The sequence below is a fragment of the Coregonus lavaretus genome (assembly GCF_964263955.1).
Source record: "Coregonus lavaretus genome assembly, chromosome: 14".
Classification (NCBI taxonomy): Eukaryota; Metazoa; Chordata; class Actinopteri; order Salmoniformes; family Salmonidae; genus Coregonus; species Coregonus lavaretus.
In genome coordinates this window covers 6,105,766-6,133,034 of record NC_140001.1, presented here as the reverse complement: position 1 = coordinate 6,133,034, position 27,269 = coordinate 6,105,766, and the positions used below count along the sequence as shown (strand labels likewise).

Below are 27,269 nucleotides of genomic sequence, written 5' to 3'. Positions count from 1 at the left end.
GTGTCATTGCCAACAAAGGGTATATAACAAAGTATTGAGAAACTTTTGTTATTGACCAAATACTTATTTTCCACCATAATTTGCAAATAAATTCATAAAAAATCCTACAATGTGATTTTCTGGAGAAAAAAAATCTCAATTTGTCTGTCATCAGTTGACGTGTACCTATGATGAACATTACAGGCCTCTCTCATCTTTTTAAGTGGGAGAACTTGCACAATTGGTGGCTGACTAAATACTTTTTTCCCCCACTGTAGTAGTGGGGTTGTTGATGTTGTAGTTTCAATGAGCAAGGCAGAGGCAAAAAGGCTGATATGGAAAGTGATGGTGCAGAGATGGCAGGAGCAGTGGAATAGAGATATTAAGGGCAGGCATTTATTTCAAGTACAGAGGAAAGTCGGGGAGGACGGCAGGAAGGGACAGAAGAGAGGAGGCTATTTTTATAAGATTAAGGGTGGAAATATCCGGTTGAATAAGACTTTTTAAATGTGATAGGAAAGCATCCATCAGGAAAGTGTGATTATTGCCAGGAAACAGAGACCGTTGAGCATGTATTGCTACAGTGTGGGCAGTATCAGAGGGAAAGAGAGAGGAGGAGATCTAGTATGAGGGAGAAGGGGATACATTAAATTAGTTTAAAGAGTATATTGAGTAGAACTTCATTAGATATAGTCTCAAAGATATTGTTATATTTTTTTGAAGAAACGGAGCTGGCAAGTAGGATGTAGTTTCTCCCTGTCTCTGGCCCACATTCCAGTACAGTAGGTGGCGGTAATGCACCATAACGTTGGATGCCAACCGCCGATTAACCGCACCGAAAAAGAACGTCCGTTGTGTTTAAAGTTTTTGGCGGATATTTTGACCTGTTAGCTAATTAGCTACGTAGAAACAAAAGTTTCTAAACGGATTATTTTAAGGTTATCGAAAATGGAAAGGTACGTATTTGTTTGAAATACTTCTCAATAGGTTGTTGCATTTAATTTATAGCTAGCAATATTTAATTGTAATACCTCAGGCGAATTCTAAAAGACTAGCTAGCTAACGTTAACTAGTTGGCTAAATTAGCTTTAGCTTATGCTTTACAAGTCTAATAGTAGTTAGTAATTGGATGTTGCCCCAGTGGAATGAAATTCGTTAAACAATATAGGTAGCTAACGTTATATCACAGGAAATGTGTAGTTTTAATGTCACATGCAAAAGTACAGTGAAATGCTTTTCTTGTAAGCTGTAACCCCAACAATGTAGTAATCGATAACAATGTAATACAAAAAATAACAATGTGGAACAAAAACACACGATATATAAAAATATATCTACACTGTTTACAATTTTAGGGATGGATACTGGCTCGTTAGAGGTAGATATGTAAAGTGGTAACATTAAGGTGATTAGGCATCAGGATATACAGTAACGTTACCAGTCAAGTTTGGACACACCTACTCATTCCAGGGTTTTTTCTACATTGTAGAATAATGAAGTGAAGACATCAAAACTATGAAATAACACATATGGAATAATGTAGTAGCCAAAAAAGTATATTTTATATTTGAGATTCTTCAAAGTAGCTACCCTTTGCCTTGATGACAGCTTTTCACACTCATGGCAAATGAGTAAAAATACAGAAAAACCCTTGAATGAGTAGGTGACAGGTACTATATATAAACAGAGTAGTAGCAGTGTATATGATGATTGTATGTACACTACCAGTCAAGAGTTTGGACACACCTACACATTCAAGGATTTTCTTTATTTAAAAAAAAAAATTACATTGTAGAATAATTATGTGTGTGAGCAAATGATGGAGTGAGTGTTGTGTTGGGAGTATCAGTGTGCGTAATGTGTAGGGCCCTGTGAAGGTGCCAAAAATAAGAATAAAATACAGAGGTCAACTCAAATAGTAAGTGTAGCTATTTAGCAGTCATGGCATGTAACCTACACTGTAGCCTACAGTGTAAGCCTCCCCCTCACACACACGCAAATCCCCCTCCTGCTCATGGTGTAGTAGTGCACATTGTTTAGGTGCTGGAGAGCAATACACATGTAAATAATGTCATCTCTTAACGTTGGTACCGACAGATGTAGCCTATTAAATATAATTGTAGAATTTGCATAAAATAAAATGTATCCTCCAATTGCAACGTCTGCCAATGCCAACACATATTGTCTCAAGACACTAAGTTGTCTCAAACACACGTATATTGTTAGGCATACCTCATTTCAAAATAGGCCATGGCATCATCACTGTCAATCGTGAATAATAATTATTCACGTTTTACCAGCGAAATGTCCAAACTGGGTCTGCATGCCAATCATTTGAGCGCAATCAGTTTCATGGGAATATGCATTTAGATCTTCTTGAATTACTGTTTAGTGAGCAGAGGGTGTTAACAAACTATACTGAACAAAAATATAAACGCAACATGCAACAATTTCGACGATTTTACTGCGTTACAGTTCATAGGAAATCAGTCAATTGAAATAAATTCATTAAGCCCTAATCTATGGATTTCACATGACTGGGCAGGGGTGCAGCCATGGGGGGGCCTGGGAGGGCATGGGCCCACCAACCTGGGAGCCAGGTCCACCCACTGGGGTGCCAGGCCCAGCCAATCAGAATGAGTTGTTCCACACAGACAGAAATACTCCTCAGCACCCCCCCCCCTCCCCCTCCTGAGACAATCCCGCAGGTGAAGAAGCCGGATGTGGAGGTCCTGGACTTGCGTGGTTACACGTGGTCTGCGGTTGTAAGGCCGGTTGGATGTACTGCCAAATTCTCTAAAACGACATGGTACAGAAATTAAGATTACATTCTCTGGCAACTGCTCTGTTGGACATTCCTGCAGACAGCATGCCAGTTGCACGCTCCCTCAAAACTTGAGACATCTGTGGCATTGTGACAAAACTGCACATTTTAGAGTGGCCTTTTATTGTCTCTGGCACAAGGTGCACCTGTGTAATGATCATACTGCTTAATCAACTTCTTGATATGCCACACCTGTCAGGTGGATGGATTATCTTGGCAAAGGAGAAATGCTCACTAACAGGGATGTAAACAAATTTGTGCACAACATTTGAGACAAGCTCTTTGTGTGTATGGAAAATGTCAGGTCTTTTATTTCAGCTCATGAAAAATGGGACCAACACTACATGTTGCGTTTATATTTTAGTTCACTATATACAGTGTCTTCGGAAAGTATTCAGACCCCTTGACTTTTCCCACATTTTGTTACATTACAGCCTTATTCTAAAAATGATAGTTATTTTTTAATCAATCTACACACAATACACAATAATGACAAAGCAAAAACAGGTTTATAACATTTATAAAATAAAAACTGAAATCACATTTACATAAGTATTCAGACCCTTTACTCAGTGCTTTGTTGAAGCACCTTTGGCAGCGATTACAGCCTTGAGTCTTATTGGGTATGACGCTACAAGCTTGGCACACCTGTATTTGGGGAGATTCTCCCATTCTTCTCTGCAGATCCTCTCAAGCTCTGTCAGGTTGGATGGGGAGTGTCGCTGCACAGCTATTTTCAGGTCCCTCCAGAGATGTTTGATCGGGTTCAAGTCCAGGCTCTGGCTGGTCCACTCAAGGACATTCAGAGACTTGTCCCGAAGCTACTCCTGCGTTGTCTTTGCTGTGTGCTTAGGGTCGTTGTCCTGTTGGAAGGTGAACTTTCGCCCCAGTCTGAGGTCCTGAGCGCTCTGGAGCAGATTTTCATCAATGATCTCTCTGTACTTTGCTCTGTTCATCTTTGCCTCGATCCTGACTAGTCTCCCAGTCCCTGCCGCTGTAAAACATCCCACAGCATGATGCTGCCACCACCATGCTTCACCGTAGGGATGGTGCCAAGTTTCCTCCAGATGTGACGCTTGGTATTCAGGCCAAAGAGTTCAATCTTGGTTTCATCAGACCAGAGAATCTTGTTTCTCATTATCAGAGTCTTTAGGTGACTTTTGGCAAACTCCAAGCGGGCTGTCATGTGCCTTTTACTGAGGAGTGGCTTCCGTCTGGCCACTCTACCTTAAAGGCCTGATTGGTGGAGTGCTGCAGAGATGGTTGTCCTTCTGGAAGGTTCTCCCATCTCCACAGCGAACTCTAGAGCTCTGTCAGAGTGACTATCGGGTTCTTGGTCACCTCCCTGACCAAGGCCCTTCTCCCCCGATTGCTCAGTTTGGCCGGGCGGCCAGCTCTAGGAAGAGTCTTGGTGGTTCCAAACTTGTTCCATTTAAGAGTGATGGAGGCCACTGTGTTTTTGGGGACCTTCAATGCTGCAGAAATGCCACAATCCTGTCTCGGAGCTCTATAGACAATTCCTTCGACCTTATGGCTTGGTTTTGTATTTTTAATACATTTGCTAAAATAAAATAAACTGTTTTCGCTTTGTCATTATGGGGTATTGTGTGTAGATTGCTGAGGACATTTTTTTATTTAATCCATTTTAGAATAAGGCTGTAACGTAACAAAATGTGGAAAAAGTCAAGGGGACTGAATTGTGTGTTTTAATTTTGTCTGGCTTGCCGTTCCAAATAAAATTGAATATTTTTTGCTCATATGTTGTTGTTTTTTAACACGTCGCTAGGTGTAGGCAAAGCCATAAGCAAATAGGTAAACTGGGATATACAGTGAGGGAAAAAAGTATTTGATCCCCTGCTGATTTTGAACGTTTGCCCACTGACAAAAAATGATCAGTCTATAATTTTTATGGTAGGATTATTTGAACAGTGAGAGACAGAATAACAACAACAAAATCCAGAAAAACACATGTCAAAAATGTTATAAATTGATTTGCATTTTAATGAGGGAAATAAGTATTTGACCCCTCTGCAAAACATGACTTAGTACTTGGTGGCAAAACCCTTGTTGGCAATCACAGAGGTCAGACGTTTGTTGTAGTTGGCCACCAGGTTTGCACACATCTCAAGAGGGATTTTGTCCCACTCCTCTTTGCAGATCTTCTCCAAGTCATTAAGGTTTCGAGGCTGACGTTTGGCAACTCGAACCTTCAGCTGGAGGACTTGACTGGAACAAATTGCAAAAATCTCTGAAGCTGGAGACACTTATCTCCCTCACTAACTTTAAGCATCAGTTGTCAGAGCACCTTACCGATCACTGCACCTGTACACAGCCCATCTGAAATTAGCCCGCCCAACTACCACATCCCTATATTGTTATTTATTTTTGCTCATTTGTACCCCAGTATCTCTATTTGCACATCATCTCTTGCACATCTATCTTTCCAGTGTTAATACTAATTGTAATTATTTTGCACTATAGCCTATTTATTGCCTTACCTCCATAACTTGCTACATTTGCACACACTGTATATATATGTATTTCTGTTGTATTTTTGACTTTGTTTTGTTTTACCCCATATGTAACTCTGTTGTTTTTATCGCACTGCTTTGCTTTATCTTGGCCAGGTCGCAGTTGTAAATGAGAACTTGTTCTCAACTGGTTTACCTGGTTAAATAAAGGTGAAATAAAAAATAAATAAAAAAGCTCCCTCCACAGATTTTCTATGGGATTAAGGTCTGGAGACTGGCTAGGCCACTCCAGGACCTTAATGTGCTTCTTCTTGAGCCACTCCTTTGTTACCTTGGACGTGTGTTTTGGGTCATTGTCATGCTGGAATTCCCATCCACTACCCATTGTCAATGCCCTGGCTGAGGAAAGGAGGTTCTCACCCAAGATTTGACGGTACATGGCCCCATCAATCGTCCCTTTGATGCGGTGAAGTTGTCCTGTCCCCTTAGCAGAAAAACACCCCCAAAGCATAATATTTCCACCTCCATGTTTGACGGTGGGGATGGTGTTCTTGGGGTCATAGGCAGCATTCCTCCTCCTCCAAACACGGCGAGTTGAGTTGATGCCAAAGAGCTCGATTTTGGTCTCATCTGACCACAAGACTTTCACCCAGTTCTCCTCTGAATCATTCAGATGTTCATTGGCAAACTTCAGACGGGCCTGTATATGTGCTTTCTTGAGCAGGGGGACCTTGCGGGCACTGCAGGATTTCACTCCTTCACGGCGTAGTGTGTTACTAATTGTTTTCTTGGTGACTATGGTCCCAGCTGCCTTGAGATCATTGACAAGATCCTACCGTGTAGTTCTGCGCTGATTCCTCACCGTTCTCATGATCATTGCAACTCCACGAGGTGAGATCTTGCATGGAGCCCCAGGCCGAGGGAGATTGACAGTTATTTTGTGTTTCTTCCATTTGCGAATAATCGCACCAACTGTTGTCACCTTCTCACCAAGCTGCTTGGCGATGGTCTTGTAGCCCATTCCAGCCTTGTGTAGGTCTACAATCTTCTCCCTGACATCCTTGGAGAGCTCTTTGGTCTTGGCCATGATGGAGAGTTTGGAATCTGATTGATTGATTGCTTCTGTGGACAGGTGTCTTTTACACAGGTAACAAACTGAGATTAGGAGCACTCCCTTTAAGAGTGTGCTCCTAATCTCAGCTCGTTACCTGTATAAAAGACACCTGGGAGCCAGAAATCTTTCTGATTGAGAGGGGGTCAAATACTTATTTCCCTCATTAAAATGCAAATCAATTTATAACATTTTTGACATGCGTTTTTCTGGATTTTGTTGTTGTTATTCTGTCTCTCACTGTTCAAATAAACCTACCATTAAAATTATAGACTGATAATTTATTTGTCAGTGGGCAAACGTACAAAATCAGCAGGGGATCAAATACTTTTTTCCCTCACTGTAACTAAAGAGTTAATCAGGCGGCCTCCACAATGGATTGGTCCACTCAGACAGGCGTGAATCAGACAGGTGTCTTGTGTTCCATAACATTTTTTAAAAATATATATTTGCCACTGCTGGACTAAAAAAATCTGTCGACCAATCAATCGACCAGTCGACTAAATGGGGTCAGCCCTAATACATTTTACGGACACAGTATATTTTTCATTAGTTACCTTGTAATTTTTAGTCCCACCCTTCAGCTCCACTCACCCCTTCCCATTTATCTCTGAACCACACGATCCAATTTCTATTGTACTGTGATGTTTCACAAAGGTTCTGAACCTTTCTATTCTCATAGTGTCTACAGATTGTAAATTAAAGGAACATTTTTAATAAGAGTATTGTTATATTATTAATCGATTGACTATGACTAACTTATCTATTTTTGCTAACTTTCTTTTAACATTCATTGTAGTGAGATCTTTTTCTTTCAGGATATGAATAGGACATGATTGTTTGGTTGGGGGACAAAGGGCCAAAATGAGGGACATGTGGTCACCCTAGTTAGTGGTGGTCCGCCCCACTTCCTGTTAGTACGCACATCTTTCATTGTTCATGTGAAGACATTTGCAGTTAGCTGGCTGGTATACAAGTTGGGGAACATTTGCTAGACTATTTGAACATTAACTGGCCTGGCTATCCATGTATAGCCTACATGTATGTAGCTGGCTATGTCTTTTATTCATTCTCTTTCACCAGACCCAGGATGAGCCGAGCATCCAGCAGTAGGCTCTCTGAGCTCCCGCAAAGAGTTGAAAGCAACAGAATGAGCATGGTTTATGCAACACCGCAGAGGTAAGTTGGCAAACGAACATAAATGTAAGTTGCTTTAACAGCCTGTCATAAATATCGGATATGTATTTGCTATTACAATGAGCATATCAATATTTGTTCCCAGCAAACAACCATCCTTCGGAAAGTTGAACATTCCTAAACCCCAGTCGGTCACATCCGAGAGAAGAACCAGCTTTTTTGGTAGTCGGTAAGTCCCTGCACTGAAGAAAAGACTGTTAAACACCTAGTTCTCTATCACTGTCACCATGCCAGACAAAGACTATTCCTGTTAGTGAAACTATATGATTGGGAGCCATTTCACACTGCCAGTCATTTTACACACAGCAAAGGCTAAATGCTCTAAATCGGTGGTTCCCAACTCCAGTCCTCGAGTACCCCCAACAGTGCACATTTTTATAAATAACAAGATATGCCAAATAACAGTCTCTAAAAACCACTTGATGGCAAACAAATCAGATGATTTGACCGTTCAGACAAGTCGCATGGTCAGGAATCATATTTGTGGCTTGAAATTTCTAAATCCATGTGCTTTTTGGCTGTTCAGACTGCAGGAAAAATAACAGATTCTAATCAGATATGCAAAAAAATAGTTTTTGAGTCACTTCAAACTCCCAATGTGAACAAGGCTTAAGTAGTACCATAAATGCTGATGAACTCCTTTCAGGACCAGTGGGGCTGGCATGGCTCGCAACAGCACCTTTGGAGCCTTTGGAGGTGCAGAGAAGATGAAGGATCCCCGGCCCTTACACGATAAGGCCTATGTTCAGCAGTGCATCAGACAGTTGTGTGAGGTATAGATGGACTCCTAATAGACACAGGTTTTTAAAACAGAATCTCACGGAACTTTTAAGTCTTTCAAGACCGGGCCCAATATTTATAAAGCATCTCGGATTAGGAGTTCTGATCTAGGATCAGTTTTGTCACTTTTACATCCTCATGAATTAGATTATATGAACGGGGGGGGGGGTCTGATCCTAGATCAGCACTCCTTCACTGAGACACTTTGTACGGCCATTTCCCTTGTTCTCCTCCAGTTTCTGTCAGAGAAGGGCTTTCCAGGTTCAATGTCGGTCAAGTCTCTCCAGTCGCCCTCCACCAAGGAGTTCCTAAAGATCTTTGAGTTCATCTACTGCCTCCTGGACCCCACCTTCCAGATGCCCACCTCCAAAGTGGAGGAGGAGGTCCCCAGGATTCTCAAAGACTTGGGGTAAATGAGCTCATTCTGCCACACATGTTAAAAATGGTCTGTGTCCCAAATGGCATCCCTATGGGCCCTGGCCCAAAGTAGTGCACTATATAGAGAAGAGGGTGCTATTTGGGACCCAGATATGATCATTTGCTGTTTGCATCTTGTTTTTGCACGCTGGCCCGTTCCTCGTTCTAGTATACAGACTGTATATTTCTGATTGCAGGTATCCATTTGCGCTCTCCAAAAGTTCCATGTACTCTGTTGGGGCACCACATACCTGGCCACAGGTCTTGGGGGCTGTTGTCTGGCTCATCGATACTGTGAAGGTGGGTATTAGTACAGCAGAAGACTACCTAATCTCTAAACTCATTAATAACCTTACCTGTCTACATGAAGGTTTGAATAATGATTTCCATTAGTCGACAGCCATGACGACCGCTAGTCTTACTGGGCTTCGACATAACAAAATACTTTACAATTTACATACATTTAAAAACATTAACATGTGTGTGCATCTATCAGTTACACATACAGTGGGAAGAACAAGTATTTGATACTCTGCCGATTTTGCAGGTTTTCCTACTTACAAAGCATGTAGAGGTCTGTAATTTTTATAATAGGTACACTTCAACTGTGAGAGGCGGAATCTAAAACAAAAATCCAGAAAATCACATTGTATGATTTTTAAGTAATTAATTTGCATTTTATTGCATGTCATAAGTATTTGATACATCAGAAAAGCAGAACTTAATATTTGGTACAGAAACCTTTGTTTGCAATTACAGAGATCATACGTTTCCTGTAGGTCTTGATCAGGTTTGCACACACTGCAGCAGGGATATTGGCCCACTCCTCCATACAGACCTTCTCCAGATCCTTCAGGTTTCGGGGCTGTCGCTGGGCAATACGGACTTTCAGCTCCCTCCAAAGATTTTCTATTGGGTTCAGGTCTGGAGACTGGCTAGGCCACTCCAGGACCTTGAGATGCTTCTTACGGAGCCACTCCTTAGTTGCCCTGGCTGTGTGTTTCAGGTCGTTGTCATGCTGGAAGACCCAGCCACGACCCATCTTCAATGCTCTTACTGAGGGAAGGAGGTTGTTGGCCAAGATCTCGCGATACATGGCCCCATCCATCCTCCCCTCAATACGGTGCAGTCGTCCTGTCCCCTTTGCAGAAAAGCATCCCCAAAGAATAATGTTTCCACTTCCATGCTTCACGGTTGGGATGGTGTTCTTGGGGTTGTACTCATCCTTCTTCTTCCTCCAAACATGGAGAGTGGAGTTTAGACCAAAAAGCTCTATTTTTGTCTCATCAGACCACATGACCTTCTCCCATTCCTCCTCTGGATCATCCAGATGGTCATTGGCAAACTTCAGACGGGCCTGGACATGCGCTGGCTTGAGCAGGGGGACTTTGCGTGCGCTGCAGGATTTTAATCCATGACGGCGTAGTGTGTTACTAATGGTTTTCTTTGAGACTGTGGTCCCAGCTCTCTTCAGGTCATTGACCAGGTCCTGCCGTGTAGTTCTGGGCTGATCCCTCACCTTCCTCATGATCATTGATGCCCCACGAGGTGAGATCTTGCATGGAGCCCCAGACTGAGGGTGATTGACCGTCAACTTGAACTTCTTCCATTTTCTAATAATTGCGCCAACAGTTTGATGCCTTCTCACCAAGCTGCTTGCCTATTGTCCTTTAGCCCATCCCAGCCTTGTGCAGTTCTACAATTTTATCCCTGATGTCCTTACACAGCTCTCTGGTCTTGGCCATTGTGGAGAGGTTGGAGTCTGTTTGATTGAGAGTGTGGACAGGTGTCTTTTATACAGGTAACAAGTTCAAACAGGTGCAGTTAATACAGGTAATGAGTGGAGAACAGGTCTGTGAGAGCTGGAATTCTTACTGGTTGGTAGGTGATCAAATACTTATGTCATGCAATAAAATGCAAATTAATTACTTAAATCATACAATGTGATTTTCTGGATTTTCTGGACAGTTGAAGTGTACCTATGATAAAAATTACAGACCTCTACATGCTTTGTAAGTAGGAAAACCTGCAAAATCGGCAGTATATCAAATACTTGTTCTCCCCACTGTACATGTCAGTACATACACACAAAGGTAGGTCACATGGGGGAGAGGTGTTGTGCTGTGATTTTATTTGTTTTTTGAAACCAGGTTTGTTGTTCACTTGCGCTGTATGAGATGGAAGGGAGTTCCATGCAATCATGGCTCTGTATAATACTGAATGTTTCCTTGAATTTGTTCTGGTTATTGTTTTACAGATCTTTTGCTGTATGAGTGAACAGGACCTGCTCTTTGCTGATTTCTCTGACGGAAGCACCGAGATTGAGGAGGGGGTTGAGTTCAACAAGGTTCAGAGCCAATTTACTCACAACAAAACCATTTAGGATGTTAGGCCTCTATTTGACCCTGTACTTTCCCCTCCGTTTCTAGCTCTTTCTGGACTACACTGCTGAAACCTACAATAAGTTCATGCAAGGAGCGGATACGTTTGAAGAAGAGGATGCAGAGTATCTTGCTAAACTAAGTAAGCAGTGACGACAAAGTCATTATTTCTCATTGTTTTTAATTGAGTTGCGCCTTTCCCTTCCAAATGAACATATACAAATAACCATATAACCAGCAACAAGCGCATGAACGGCAACTTATTTCTACAGAGCGACTTTACAACGTTGACGAAGCGCTTCTCGCGTCCATGGAGGAGAAGTACAGGATGCTGAGTGATGAGGTTGAGCGACTGGAGAAAGAAAGCCAAACGGTTAGTCCTTTGAATCTAAGGACTATATATACAGTGAATTTGGAAAGTATTCAGACCACTTGACTTTTTCCACATTTTATTACGTTACAGCCTTCTTCTAAAATAGATTACATTGTTTTTTTCCTTATCAATCTACACACAGTACCCCATAATGACAAAGCAAACAGGTTTTTATAAATTTTAGCACATTTATGTAAGTATTCAGACCCTTTACTCAGTACTTTGTTGATGCACGTTTGGCAGTGATTACAGCCTCGAGTCTTCTTGGGTATGACGCCACAATCTTGGCACACCTGTATTTGGGGAGATTCTCCCATTGTTCTCTGCAGATCCACTCAAGCTCTGTTAGGTTGGATGCGGAGCGTCGCTGCACAGCTATTTTCAAATCAAATCAAACATTGATGTGTATGCCAAGGAACTTGACGCTTTTCACCTTCTCCACTGCGGTCCCGTCGATGTGGATAGGGGGGTGCACCCTCTGCTGTTTCCTGAAGTCCACGATCATCTCCTTTGTTTTGTTGACGTTGAGTGAGAGGTTATTTTCCTGGCACCACACTCCCAGAGCCCTCACCTCCTCCCTGAAGCCTGTCTCGTCATTGTTGGTAATCAAGCCTACTACTGTTGTCATGTGCAAACTTGATGATTGAGTTGGAGGCGTGGTTGGCCACGCAGTCATGGGTGAACAGGGAGTACAGGAGGGGTCTGAGCACGCACCCTTGTGGGGCCCCAGTGTTGAGGATCAGCGAAGTGGAGATGTTGTTTCCTACCTTCACCACCTGAGGGCGGCCCGTCAGGAAGTCCAGGACCCAGTTGCACAGGGCGGGGTTCAGACCCAGGGCCTCGAGCTTAATGATGAGCTTAAAGGGGACTATGGTGTTGAATGCTGAGCTATAGTCAATTAACAGCATTCTTACATACAGTTGAAGTCGGAAGTTTACATACACCTTAGCCAAACACATTTAAACTCAGTTTTTCATCATTCCTGACATTTTAATCCTAGTAAAAAAGTCCCTGTCTTAGGTCAGTTAGGATCACCACTTTATTTTAAGAATGTGAAATGTCAGAATAATAGTAGAGTGATTTATTTTGGCTTTTTATTTATTTCATCACATTCCCAGTGGGTCAGAAGTTTACATACACTCAATTAGTATTTGGTAGCATTGCCTTTAAATTGTTTAACTTGGGTCAAAGGTTTCGGGTAGCCTTCCACAAGCTTCCCACAATAAGTTGGGTGAATTTTGGCCCATTCCTCCTGACAGAGCTGGTGTAACTGAGTCAGGTTTGTAGGCCTCCTTGCTTGCACACACTTTTTCAGTTCTGCCCACAAATTTTCTATAGGATTGAGGTCAGGGCTTTGTGATGGCCACTCCAATAGCTTGACTTTGTTGTCCTTAAGCCATTTTGCCACAACTTTGGAAGTATGCTTGGGGTCATTGTCCATTTGGAAGACCCATTTGCGACCAAGCTTTAACTTCCTGACTGATGTCCTTGAGATGTTGCTTCAACATATCCACATAATTTTCCTTCCTCATGATGCCATCTATTTTGTGAAGTGCACCAGTCCCTTCTGCAGCAAACACCCTCACAGCATGATGCTGCCACCCTCGTGCTTCACGGTTGGGATGGTGTTCTTCGGCTTGCAAGCCTTCCCCTTTTCCCTCCAAAAATAACGATGGTCATTATGGCCAAACAGTTCTATTTTTGTTTCATCAGACCGGAGGACATTTCTCCAAAAAGTACGATCTTTGTCCCCATGTGCAGTTGCAAACCGTAGTCTGGGTTTTTTATGGCGGTTTTGGAGCAGTGGCTTCTTCCTTGCTGAGCGGCCTTTCAGGTTATGTCGATATAGGACTCGTTTTACTGTGGATATAGATACTTTTGTACCTGTTTCCTCCAGCATCTTCACAAGGTCCTTTGCTGTTGTTCTGGGGTTGATTTGCACTTTTCGCACCAAAGTATGTTCATCTCTAGGAGACAGAACGCGTCTCCTTCCTGAGCGGTATGACGGCTGCGTTGTCCCATGGTGTTTATACTTGCGTACTATTGTTTGTACAGATGAACGTGATACCTTCAGGCGTTTGGAAATTGCTCCCAAGGATGAACCAGATTTGTGGACGTCTACAAAAAATTTTCTGAGGTCTTGGCTGATTTCTTTTGATTTTCCCATGAGGTCAAGCAAAGAGGCACTGAGTTTGAAGGTAGGCCTTGAAATACATCCACAGGTACACCTCAAATTCACTCAAATTATGTAAATTAGCCTATCAGAAGCTTCTAAAGCCATGACATCATTTTCTGGAATATTCCAAGCTGTTTAAAGGCACAGTCAACTTGGTGTATGTAAACTTCTGACCCACTGGAATTGTGATACAGTGAATTATAAGTGAAATAATCTGTCTGTAAACAATTGTTGGAAAATTTACTCTGACGTACCGGAACACATTGAGAGAAAAAAGTGTCAAACACAACGTAGCAGCCAAGTAGCCTACTATCTATGGTGGTGAAACACACAGCGCTCTCCAAGCTGCTGATTAATTCAAAGCCTTTTAGACGTCGTTGCAGTATGCCCACATACTTTACATTTACGTCATTTAGCAGACGCTCTTATCCAGAGCGACTTACAGTTAGTGAATACATTTTTTTTTTTTTTTTTTTTTTTTATACTGGCCCCCCGTGGGAATCAAACCCACAACCCTGGCGTTGCAAACGCCATGCTCTATCAACTGAGCTACATCCCTGCCGGCCATTCCCTCCCCTACCCTGGACGACGCTGGGTCAATTGTGTGCCGCTCATGAGTCTCCCGGTCGCGGCCGGCTACGACAGAGCCTGGATTCGAACCAGGATCTCTAGTGGCACAGTTAGCACTGCGATGCAGTGCCTTAGTATAGCTGCGGGGCTTACACAAGTCCGACTTTCTTATAGCCTAATTTTCTAGACATCAATGTACAGCAACATTTTTAGACAACACTGCTGAACACCCGCCATATGCACACATACTCAGCTGTGGGGCTTACAAGACCCGAATTTCATATACTTTTCAAGACGTCAATGTAGCAGTAGAACAAATATCACAATATTGGAATATAACTTCAAATAAAATAAATCAATGTAGGCTACAGCAGGACACACATATGATAATATATAGGCCTCCTGCCTATGTGATAATATGAAGCACATATTCAGATTACAAACTTGTTCTGTGCTGTGAAGGTAAAGGGGAAAAAATGTCCTACCTTTTTTTAGTTTTCAAAACCTCCCACAATGACTCTCCCCTTGTCAAGTCCATTTAACTCCTGAGAGTCAACTTCTTGCTCCAAGCCATGAGCGGGCCTGTGGCTGTGATGTTTAGCCTCCTTCTAAGGCTGTTCTGAAGACAACGGCTGTAGAGTCAATTTTTATTTTGAGTGTTAACCTGGGTGTCCTCTTTAGCCTTGTCTACAAGGCTTGCTGCCACCAAATGCGCCTTGGTTTAGGCATGTTCAAAACCCTTTTTTCTGAGAGCTCTTCGTTTTTTTTTTTACTGTACATTCCACCCCCTCTTTTGCTAGTTTTATCCCTCCAGTCGTTTCTAGACCCAAGCTCCCTACCTTTTTGCATGTTTTACAGTGCCTCCCGAGTGGCACAGTGGTCTAAGGCACTGCATCGCAGTGCTAGCTGTGCCACTAGAGATCCTGGTTCGAATCCAGGCTCTGTCGTAGCCGGCCGCGACCGGGAGACCCATGGGGCGGCGCACAATTGGCCCAGCGTCGTCCAGGGTAGGGGAGGGAATGGCCGGCAGGGATGTAGCTCAGTTGGTAGAGCATGGCGTTTGCAACTCCAGGGTTGTGGGTTTGATTCCCACGGGGGGCCAGTATGAAAAATACAAAAAATTATGTATGCACTCACTAACTGTAAGTCGCTCTGGATAAGAGTGTCTGCTAAATGACTAAAATGTAAATGTAAAAATGTACAGCCCAACTTAGAATTCTGTATGACAAGCCAGGGGTTATACGTTTGCTTGTTCTTCAACTGCAAATTGCACCTGCTCCGAGCACTTTGTCGGTGGATGCACTGTCCCCCTCCCCCCAGCTCCCTGTCTCCCGCTGAGTGTGACTCGCTAGTAGGCCTGCTAGCTAGTGGAGGTGCGGGTGGTGATGCTGAACTGGCGGGATTAGCATCACCATCAGGAACAGTTTGACCCTCATTCCTCTCCTCCGGCAGTGAAAGTTATCTTCCCACGAATCAAATTCAGTAGGGAGACGACTAGACTAGCCTACATGACGTGATTACGTAGGGACCTCTTCACTAGCTGACCACAACTACCTAGACCTGTGTCAAGATCAGTTACTTACCCCACTGGCCCTCCCCATAACCTCTATGTACAAATAAGAGAGTGAACCTTCACCCCATTCTGAGGTCCTGAGCGCTCTGGAGCAGATTTTCATCAAGGATCTCTCTGTACTTTCTCAGTTCATCTTTCCCTCGATCCTGACTAGTCTCCCAGTCCCTGCCGCTGAAAAACATCCCCACAGCATGATGCTGCCACCACCGTGCTTCACCGTAGGGATGGTGCCAGGTTTCCTCCAGATTAAATAAATAAATGTAATTAATTAAATTTTTTAAAAAATAGCAGACACTCTTATCCAGAGCGACTTACATGAGCAATTAGGGTTAAGTGCCTTGCATAAGGGCACATCGACAGATTTTTCACCTAGTTGGCTCGGGGATTAGAACCAGTGACCTTTCGGTTACTTGCACAACGCTCTTACCCACTAAGCTACCTGCTGCCGATGTAGTGCTTGGCATTCAGGCCAAAGATTTCAATCTTGGTTTCATCAGACCAGAGAATCTTGTTTCTCATGGTCTGAGAGTCCTTTTAGGTGCCTTTTGACAAACTCCAAGCTGGCTGTCATGTGCCTTTTACTGAGGAGTGGCTTCTGTCTACCATAAAGGCCTGATTGGTGGAGTGCTGTAGAGATGATTGTCCTTCTGGAAGGTTGTCCCATCTCCACAGAGGAACTCTGGAGCTCTGTCAGAGTGACCGTCGGGTCCTTGGTCACCTCCCTGACCAAGGCCCTTCTCCCCCGATCGCTCAATTTGGCCGGGCGGACGGCTCTATAGACTTGGCGCTGACGAAGATGGCGGCCTTGCGACGAGCTCTTTGGAAACTTTGCGGTATTTTGTTTTTTTATGTATAATTTTTTACATTACTAGCTCAAAGTGTTTTGTAGCATTACATTCAGCCGGGAAAAACGATTGGATATCAGAGCGGCGGTAACTCACCAGCATTACGACCAGGAATACGACTTTCCTGAAGCAGAGTTTGCTCTCCCCAGGGCAATTGAACTGATTCCAGCGGCTGACCCAAAACATTGCCGGCAGAGGAGAGGCACTCGGAGCGGCCCGCTTGTTCGACTTAGGAGGCGCGCACACCATCCACCGCTTCCAAGTATACTACTCGCTAATGTTCAGTCTTTGGATAACAAAGTCTACGAGCTCAGAGCTCAAGGATTTCTTTCCAGAGAGACATCAGGGCCTGTAACATACTTTGTTTCACGGAAACATGGCTCTCTGGGGATATTCTGTCGAAATCGGTCCGGCCAGATGGGTTCTCAGTTTATTGCGCAGACAGAAATAAATATCTCTCCGGGAAGCAGAAGGGCGGAGGTGTGTGTTTCATGATTAACGACTCCTGGTGTAATTGTAGTAACATAAAGGAAATCAAGTCCTTTTGTTCAATCGACCTTGAATACCTCACAATCAAATGCAGACCGTATTATCTCCCAAGATAATTTTCTATGGTTATAGTCACGGCCGTGTATATCCCCCCTCAAGCCGATACCACGACGGCCCTCAAAGAACTTCACTGGACTTTATGCAAACAGGAAACCACATCCTGAGGCTGCATTTATTGTAGCCGGGGATTTTAACAAAGCAATTTGAGGACTAGGCTGCCGAAGTTCTATCCACATATCGACTGTTGTACTCGGGCTGCTAAAATCCTCTACCATTGCTATTCGAACTTCCGGAATGGATATAAGGCCCTCCCCCGCCCTCCTTTCGGCAAATCTGACCACAACTCCATTTTGCTCCTCCCTTCCTATAGGCAGAAACTCAAACAGGAAGTACCCGTGCTAAGGACTATTCAACGCTGGTCTGACCAATCGGAATCCACGCTTCAAGATTGTTTTGATCACGCGGACTGGGATATGTTCCGGGTAGCTTGCGAAAATAATTTAGACGAATACACTGAAACGGTGACTGAGTTTATCAGGAAGTGTATAGGAGATGTTGTGCCCACTATAACTATTAAAACCTACCCTAACCAGAAACCGTGGATAGATGGCAGCATTCGCGCAATACTGAAAGCGCGAACCACTGCATTTAACCATGGCAAGTTGACTGGGAATATGGCAGAATACAAACATTGTAGCTACTCACTCCGCAAGGCAATTCAACTGGCAAAACATCAGTATAGAGACAAAGTGGAGTCGCAATTCAACGGCTCAGACGAGATGTATGTGGCAGGGTCTACAGACAATCACGGACTACAAAAGGAAAACCAGCCACGTCGCCAACACCGATGTCTCGCTTCCAGACAAGCTAAACACTTTCTTCGCCCGCTTTGAGGATAACACCGTGCCGGCCCAGACGGCCCGTAGCACTCACCTCTGTCATCATGAAGTGCTTTGAGAGACTAGTCAAGGATCATATCACCTCTACCTTACCTGTCACCCTAGACCCACTTCAATTTTCTTACCGCCCCAATAGATCCTCAGACGATGCAATCGCCATCACACTGCACACTGCCATATCCCATCTGGACAAGAGGAATACCTATTTAAGAATGCTGTTCATTGACTATAGCTCAGCATTCAACACCATAGTACCCTCCAAGCTCATCATTAAGCTCGAGGCCCTGGGTCTGAACCCCGCCCTGTGCAACTGTGTCCTGGACTTCCTGACGGGCCGCCCCCAGGTGGTGAAGGTAGGAAACAACATCTCCACTTCGCTGATCCTCAACACTGGGGCCCCACAAGGGTGCGTGCTCAGCCCCCTCCTGTACTCCCTGTTCACCCATGACTGCGTGGCCAAGCACGCCTCCAACTCAATCATCAAGTTTGCAGACGACACAACAGTAGTAGGCTTGATTACCAACAATGACGGACCGCCTACAGGGAGGAGGTGAGGGCTCTGGGAGTGTGGTGCCAGGAAAATAACCTCTCACTCAACATCAACAAAACAAAGGAGATGATCAGGAAACAGCAGAGGGTGCACCCCCCCTATCCACATCGACGGGACCGCAGTGGAGAAGGTGGAAAGCTTCAAGTTCCTTGGCATACACCACTGACAACCTGAAATTATCCACCCACGCAGACAGTGTGTTGAAGGCGCAACAGAGCCTCTTCAACCTCAGGAGGCTTGGCACCTAAAACCCTCACAAACTTTTACAGATGCAAGATTGAGAGCATCCTGTCGGGCTGTATCACCGCCTGGTACGGCAACTGCACCGCCCGCAACCGCAGGGCTCTCCAGAGGGTGGTGCGGTCTGCCGAACGCATTACCGGGGGCAAACTACCCGCCCTCCAGGACACCTACAGCAACCAATGTCACAGGAATGCCAAAAAGATCAAGGGCATCAACCACCCGAGCCACTGCCTGTTCACCCCGCTATCATCCAGAAGGCGAGGTCAGTACAGGTGCATCAAAGCTAGGACCGAGAGAATGAAAAACAGCTTCTATCTCAAGGCCATCACTGTTAAATAGCCATCACTAGCACATTAGAGGCTGCTGCTGCCTATTGAAATCACTGGCCACTTTAAGAAATGGAACACTAGTCACTTTAATAATGTTTACATATCTTGCACTACTCATCTCATATGTGTATATACTGTATTCTATAATATTCTACTGTATCTTAGTCCATGCCGCTCTGTCATTGCTTGTCCATATGTATATATTCTTAAATTCCTTACTTAGATTTGTGTGTATTGGGTATATGTTGTGAAATTGCTAGATATTACTTGTTAGATATTACTGCACTGTCAGAGCTAGAAGCACAAGCGCATTTCGCTACACCCGCAATAACAACTGCTAAACACGTGTATGTGACAAATAAAATGTGATTTGATTTGGTGGTTCCAACCTTCCATTTAAGAATTATGGAGGCTACTGGGTTCTTGGGGACCTTCAATGCTGCAGACATTTTTTGGTACCCTTCCCCAGATCTGTGCTTCAACACAATCCTGTCTCGGAGCTCTATAGACAATTCCTTCAACCTCATGGCTTTGTTTTTGCTCTGACATGCACTGTCAACTGTGGGACCTTATATTGACATGTGTGTGCCTTTCCAAATCATGTCCAATCAATGGAATTTACCACAGGTGGACTCCAATCAAGTGGTAGAAACATCTCAAGGATGATCAATGGAAACAGGATGCACCTGAGCTCAATTTCGAGTCTCATAGCAAAGTGTCTGAATACTTATGTAAATAAGGTATTTCTGTTTTTTTTTATTTAATACATGTGCAAAAATGTATATTTAAAAAAAAAAAAACGCTTTTCTCGTATTCATTATGGGGTATTGATGAGAAAAAAAAATATTTGTAATACATTTTTGAATAACGGAACAAAATATGGAAAAGGTTAAGGGGTCTGAATACTTTCCGAATGCATTGTATTCATAGATTTTTCCATGTACTGCGCTGATTATTGAACACATCTCACCTAGTTTAAGCAGTTGATGAGTCGTGAGAGTGCCAATTACGTTTGAACGGAGCCGTTTGGTTCGCTATATGTTGTAACCATTTAATTCCCTTTCGAGCAGGACCGATTGATGGTCAAAAGAACAGAGAAAGTCAAACTTCAGACAGACCTGCAGAAACTGCAGAGTTATCGAAGTAACCTGGAGTCTTTCAAAGCCAACCTGGAGAACAAAGCCTCTGGATTGGCCGAGGAGCTGGAATCATCAGGTAAAACAACATTTCCAAGACCAATCATTGCTACTCTCGTGACGTGGCTGGGCTAGCGGTAATGCTGCGACCTTCAGGACTAATTTCTCTTTCTACAGTGTCTGCATATGTGGTCTACTACCATTTGACACAACATCTCTCTATCTGTCCCCACTGTCATCCTCTCATACTATCTGTTCAAATGAAATCTGAAAATCCCTTAAAATATACATTTTAAAATTACTGCTCTCCTGGAAATGTTGAAATGTTAACATAACCCCCACTGCCCTTTTTTTGTCCTGTGTAGGACTGCAGGTGGAGACCCTAAAACAGGAGGAGTCCCGGCTCCAACACATCTTGTCCACCCAGAAGTTCACCCCCGCAGACATTGACAGGATCAACTGGGAGAAGAGGGAACTGCAGCAGACCATCAACAGCCTGAGCAAGAGCCTGGAGCAGGCCGAGCAGCACATGTGGAACGAGGAGATCACTCTGGCCAAGGTCAAAGAGACGGTAAGAGAATAGGATGCTGGCCTGATACGACTGCATTCTATACTCATCTGTTGACTAAATAAAGGTTAAATCATATGTATAAATGTGACATAAATAAAGTTCGATAAGTATTTTAAAAATGACTAGCTAGCTATGAGCCTGTGCTGAAACCGTCTTCTCAGTCTAAACCACTGCTAATGAAAAGAGCTATGACTGGGGAAAAAATCTCCCTCTGTTTTAGGCCGAAGTGAAGCTAGCCGAGTACCACAAGCTTGCCCGCAAACTGAAGCTCATCCCTGTGTCTGCTGAAAACGCGTGCGGCCACGACTTTGAGATCAGGACCTCCACAGAATATGGACCGTCCACCATGGTTCAATGCAGAACTCAGATTCAAGTATGCCGATTTAGTTCTCATCGAACAATCGCTTTATTACCACAGGTGTGTGTCGTACTTGGACTAATTCTGTGGCTTGTTCTCTACAGCAACCACTGAGGAAACTGATCACTGATGTGGAAGAGGAGTGTAGTCGACTGACAGACATGAAACTAAGCCTGGAGGAGTCCATAGAACAGGTACCGAGTCATTTCAGTGTGTTTCTTATAAGTCTGAAGGTTTTGTCCCATTTTTGGGGTGCTTTTTAACATGGACTCTTTCTCTTTCAGGTGAATTCCAATATTTCCGAAAAAGCAAATGACTTGAAACAACTCAGAGAGCAAATCCGCAGGCTCGACGAGCAGCTTGAACAAGACATCCAGGTGAGTGTTAGACTTTCAATAATACAAATGTTTGGTTATTGTATACAGAAACCCCTCTGAAATATTGTTACACACAGGCTAGTCATTTATTGGTAAGAAAGTGCTGTCAAAATGAATCATTGGTGTCATCATTGGTCCATCCAAGGTTTTCCTAGAGAGCTCATTATCTTATGAGGACCACAATGGAAACAACTTTTCTTGTTATCCTCAATTATTTTAACTGCATTGTATCCACATCCGCGGTTTAATAATTTGTCAATTAAATCAAATACAAAAAAGACTTCCCTCTCTCCATGGTGTGTGTGTGTAGGACATTGCCCATGAGGAGCAGAAGTGGTCTGCTGAGATGGAGTCTGTGGAGAACCACCGCAAGCTGCTGGAGAAGAAGGTGACCCTGGGCTATGACGAGGCTGTGGAGCAGCTGAAAGCTGCACAGCAACAGTGAGTAGTGCACCTCCTACCAATTCCTTTGGACCCAATCACAATGGTGAGGGGTACAGGGCTGAGTTGTACGTTTTATTGTCACGTGCACAAGTACAGTGAAATGCCTTTCTTGCAAGCTCTTTCCCAACATTGCAGTAATCAATATCAGTAGTAAAAAATATTATACTAAAATAAAGTAGAGAAATAGAAATATGAATAACAGGAGAAAGTAAGTAATCTACTGTATATCCAGGGTCAGTGCCAATACCATATTTCCAATGTGCAGGGATACTGGAGTGGTATTTATAGGGGTAAGGTGACTAGGCATCAGGATGTGTGTGTGTTGGGAGTGTGTAGAGTCCTGTGAGGTAGATAGATAGATAGATAGATAGATAGTCTGTGTAGCCTTCTTGGTATCTCTTAGCAGTCTTATGGCTTATGGAAGCTGTTGAGGAGCCTATTGGTGTCAGACCTGTTGCTCCAGTACCGCTTGCAGTGCGGTAGCAGAGAAGTCTATGGCTTGGATGGCTGGAGTCTTTAACACCACCTGGGATAGAGGTCCTGGATGGCATGGAGCTCAGCCCCAGTGATGTACTGGGCTGTCTGCTCCATCCTCTGTAGCGCCATGAGATCGAGGGCGGTGCAGTTGCCATACCAAGTGGTGATGCAGCCAATCAAGATGCTCTCAATGGTGCAGCTGTAGAACTTTTTGAGGATTTAAGGTCATATGCTATCTTCTCAACCTACTGAGGGGGAAGAGGCTGTCGTGCCTTCTTCACGACTGTGTGTGTGGACCATTTTAAGTCCTTAGTAATTTGGATCCAGAGGAACTTGAAGCTCTCGACCCGCTTCGCTATGGTGAGAGGTACAGGGCTAAGTCCCTTCGCTTGATGTGTGTATGGTTCCGGGATTGAAAGTTGAACCTATTTTAACCTTGAGCCGCTCAGCTGGACGTAGGGAGTAGCCATTTAGTGGACGTAGCCAATTAGTTAATAGCAACTTCTTCCTAAATTTAAAAACAATAGCTTGATTGGTGCAATGCCACTGTTGTGTGTGTCATGTGAAACCCACAAAAGGGGGTTTACATACTTACGCAGGATCGCAGTGACATCATCAAAGGCAGACACTCCGCATTAAAAAGATGGATTGGGGGTTGACTAGCGTCCTGTCAAGGGGGTGTACTTTTACATCTAGCTGGCACACACTACAGAAACAGGAGATATACTCCTGCCCTATGAGCCGTTCTGGGTCGGACAATGCTACAATATTTGCGTATGGTATGTTCCGGGCTTAACAATTATTTCAGAACCACATGAAGTTTGTTCATAGCTAAAAATAGACCTCCCCCCACCACAGTATTTATGTCATTGTACTCCACAGGTACCATCTTGTCCTGCAAGAAACCAATGAGGAGCGGCGGACTGTGGTTCACAACCTTGCCAGTGTGTTCACCACGGCTGCCAACCACCTGTCCATTGTGGAGGTCAGTCTCCATATTGCCTCTAACCTGTCGTTCACAAAGCAACAGGTCTCGTGCACATCTCGCCTTTATTTATGAATGTATTTTGTCCATTGCCATGATATTCCCTTTTACAATAACAACTTGATTTGACAATGACTGTCTGAGCCTGAATTTCACATTTCGATCATTTCCAGAAATTCTTGGAGGATCAACACAAGCGAGTAGACAGGGTGTACACGGAAGCCTTCCGGGAGGACGAGGTGGACATTCAGAAGTTGAAGGACATGATGGAGAGCTTCATCACTAAAGCAAACAGCTTGTAGTGCCGCGCGTTACTATAAAAGCTGCCATGAGCTCTCTAACTCTTTACTTGGTTATTCAATTAATTCCATTGGAACAATCCCAGCGGGCAAAACTTGGTTTAATGACGTTGTTACAACAGAAGCTAGTTGTAAGGACGTTGTGACAACCAGAAACTAGTTGGAATGACGTTGTGACAACAGAAAGTAGTTGAAATGACGTTGTGACAACCAGAAACTAGTTGTAATGACATTGTGACAACAGAAACTAGTTGTAAGGACGTTGTGACAACCAGAAACTAGTTGGAATGACGTTGTGACAACCATAAACTAGTTGTAATGACGTTGTGACAACAGAAAGTAGTTGAAATGACGTTGTGACAACCAGAAACTAGTTGTAATGACATTGTGACAACAGAAACTAGTTGTAAGGACGTTGTGACAACCAGAAACTAGTTGTAAGGACGTTGTGACAACCATAAACTAGTTGTAATGACGTTGTGACAACAGAAAGTAGTTGAAATGACATTGTGACAACAGAAACTAGTTGTAATGACATTGTGACAACAGAAACTAGTTGTAAGGACGTTGTGACAACCAGAAACTAGTTGTAAGGACGTTGTGACAACCATAAACTAGTTGGAATGACGTTGTGACAACAGAAAGTAGTTGAAATGACATTGTGACAACAGAAACTAGTTGTAAGGACGTTGTGACAACCAGAAACTTGTTGGAATGATGCCATTGACATATTTTCAACCAGTTTTGCCTGTTGGAATGAGTGCAGCTTTTCTTCTCATCTAAGTGACGTCTTTACTGACCACAGTGAGCATAACATCAGTTCCAAACGGCCGCGCCATCTTCTGCAGTTTCCCTGGTCACCGCTCTAAAGCATTGGGAACTTGTGAGACCAGATGGGCATGCAGACTGTATTGGGTGCTGGTAGAAAACATATATCAATATGAGTTTTACTTTGTTCAAGTACCCTTGGGTTAGGTAATGGACGAACTGTTGTTAAACCCCTTTTTGTAAAGTATTTTATTGTGGTGTTTCTCATCTGTTGAGCACTAGAGGGCAGTGTAAGGCTAGATTTACAGTACAGCAGTTTCTGGTCAGCTGAAATATATATGGTTATTTGTTTTTCACTGCAGTTTGTGATGCTTTAAATAAAGTTATGTAGCCCCAATATTGCGATATTTGTTTGTTTTTGTCAGTCATGCTTATTCAGATATAGACACATGTTAACCACTCATACCAACCATAGTGTCTGTAGTCCATGCACTACACCAGCCAAACTCAACTGGCGGTCCTGGTCCGGACCCAGAGAAGGGTCAATCCAGACCGGACAACATTGCATGTTGTTATATAAATGTCAATCAATTGTTTTTAGACAGCTTTTTAATAAATCTAACGGGTGCAGCGGTCTCTTTAACTCAGCAACCTCACTTTCTTGCTCTCTCTCGAAGCAACGCCCACCTCTGCTAGTTCCCCGTCTAATCCAATCGCGTAAAACGTGGCCTCTTGTATGCCCAATCACATCAATCAGACGTATCCCCTGAATACGGAGGTGAGAACAAACTAGATTAACCAACTCAACTCCCAATATGAGAGGTCCACCAAAGTCCTTGTCAATTCCCTGACAGCCCAACAACGTGTTATGGAGTGTTCACTGAGGATAGCTTGGGTTTTGGGAAAACACAAAACATTTTCAGACGCTGAGATGGTAAAGGGTGAAGTCGCTGACACCTTCCTTGAAAGTAAACAAAAAAGATGAGGTCAGGGAAAAGATCAAACCGATCCCACTGTCAGATTCCACAGCAATGAGGAGAACTGAAATATTAGCTGAAGATTTAACTTCACAACTTGATGAGGCCATTCAGAATGCATCATGCATTTCATTAGCTGTGGATGAATCAACAGATAACACTGATAATGCCCAGCTTCTGGTGTTTGTCAAATTTTGTAACGAAACAAAGGAATTCTGTGAGGAGCTGTTGGGCGTAACAAATCTAGAAGCGCACACACACACGAGGAGAGGATGTCCATATCCTGCACCAGTGTCTCACAGTTCCTCTCACACCATTTGTGCTAAAGTTCAACACATTGGCAGGAGACAGTGTCATTTCTCTCTGTCATTGATGCAATGGCAAGGCCCAGAGTGACTTATACATGAGTATTGCATGGCCCACAGTGACGTTCTGTGCATTCAGATTATTATTTTTGTTCAACTCTCCTTTGTTCTCCAGATAACATGCACTTTATTTTATAAGAATAATACAAATAAACAAGTTCATTGAAGGCCCATGTACAATGGTTCAGAGTGCACTTTTTGCAGACAATTATGCAACCACTTTTGTTCTTCTGCAATGTTGCACGTTTACATTCTAAATAAGTAATTCATTCAAGTTCTTAGTCTCATTTAATGTTTTTAATGTACATGTTATATAACAACATGTTTCCTAAGTCGTAGACGACTATGTTTGTTACTACGCTGTACCACAGCGCCGATAAAGGACGATGTCACTCCGGACCTTTGTCACCGAGGAAATGTGTGTCACTGGACCTTCTCAAATATTAGTTGAGTACCAATGCATTACACGGTGTGAACTACGGCCTAAATAGTTTATTTTTTTTGCACTTGATTTGTACATACATTTACTTCTTCCTTTTAGACTCACACATACTCAGTCACAGACATACTCTAGGCTACACCACAGAATTAACTAGAACATGAGTATTATTTTGGGTCTCTATGGCCTATACATGAGGTGTATTCACTAGAAACCAAACCGTTTTTTCTTTCGAAACGTTTTGCTATGGTTTGCTACGGTGTGCACTAATGAATACAACCCTGGTCTCTGATACCTTTGCATGTGGTCATTTTTATGTTGTCTGCAGACATCTCAAGAAGACCACACCACTGATGAGTCAATGCTGTTAATCCCCCCCTTACCCCGGTTAGCTATGTCTCTGAGCAAAGCACTCAAAATAAAAACTCAGTCCCTGGCTGTTGTCTTCATTAAACTACAGCACACAAGAACCAATGCCGTTAACTCCATTTAACTATCGATTCTAGTGGGTTGTAGTAAATTCAGATTCCATTTTTGGTGGCACTAATATAACTCCATAACCAACTTTCAGCTTGAGAGTTACTGATGTTACATATTTGATTAAGGACTGTCCTGTGTGTACCACCCTTTACCGCTCTACAGTGGTGTAAAGTACTTTGGTAAAAATACTTTCAAGTACTACTTAAGTCGTTTTTTTGGGTATGTGTACTATGCGCCGTATGAGCCTTAAACCTGTACATTTCCACTGTCTGTTTCTCTCATGGAAGAAGAAGCCAGTGTTTTTCCTCCCTTGTTGTGTTCATCCT

The 27,269-nt window shown here is 43.4% G+C and overlaps 1 protein-coding gene across 2 annotated transcripts; it reads left to right on the top strand.

Moving 5' to 3' along the window:
- Positions 1–803: 803 nt before the first annotated feature.
- Positions 804–25,077, top strand: LOC311141348 (kinetochore protein NDC80 homolog). 2 transcript variants are annotated; one of them, XR_014614217.1, is made up of 18 exons: positions 804–935; positions 7,469–7,564; positions 7,668–7,751; positions 8,229–8,355; positions 8,599–8,771; positions 8,977–9,079; positions 11,037–11,126; positions 11,209–11,302; positions 11,433–11,533; positions 20,338–20,482; positions 20,769–20,974; positions 21,195–21,347; positions 21,437–21,526; positions 21,617–21,709; positions 22,020–22,150; positions 23,513–23,615; positions 23,789–24,100; positions 24,343–25,077. XR_014614217.1 is itself a non-coding variant. In XM_084176644.1 (17 exons), exons 1-17 carry the CDS (start codon positions 928–930, stop codon positions 23,915–23,917), a joined length of 1,926 nt encoding a protein of 641 aa, XP_084032770.1. In that variant the 5' UTR covers positions 804–927; the 3' UTR covers positions 23,918–25,077. The 2 variants fall into 2 exon arrangements, 1 of the variants encoding a protein (XP_084032770.1); XM_084176644.1 differs by having other exon boundaries at positions 23,789–25,077.
- The last annotated feature ends 2,192 nt before the right edge of the window (positions 25,078–27,269 follow it).

Coding starts and splice junctions, on each gene's coding strand:
- LOC311141348 (XM_084176644.1), top strand. Junction 8,356..8,598: donor GCATCAGACAGTTGTGTGAG/GTATAGATGGAC, acceptor GTTCTCCTCCAG/TTTCTGTCAGAGAAGGGCTT. Junction 11,127..11,208: donor AGGGGGTTGAGTTCAACAAG/GTTCAGAGCCAA, acceptor CTCCGTTTCTAG/CTCTTTCTGGACTACACTGC.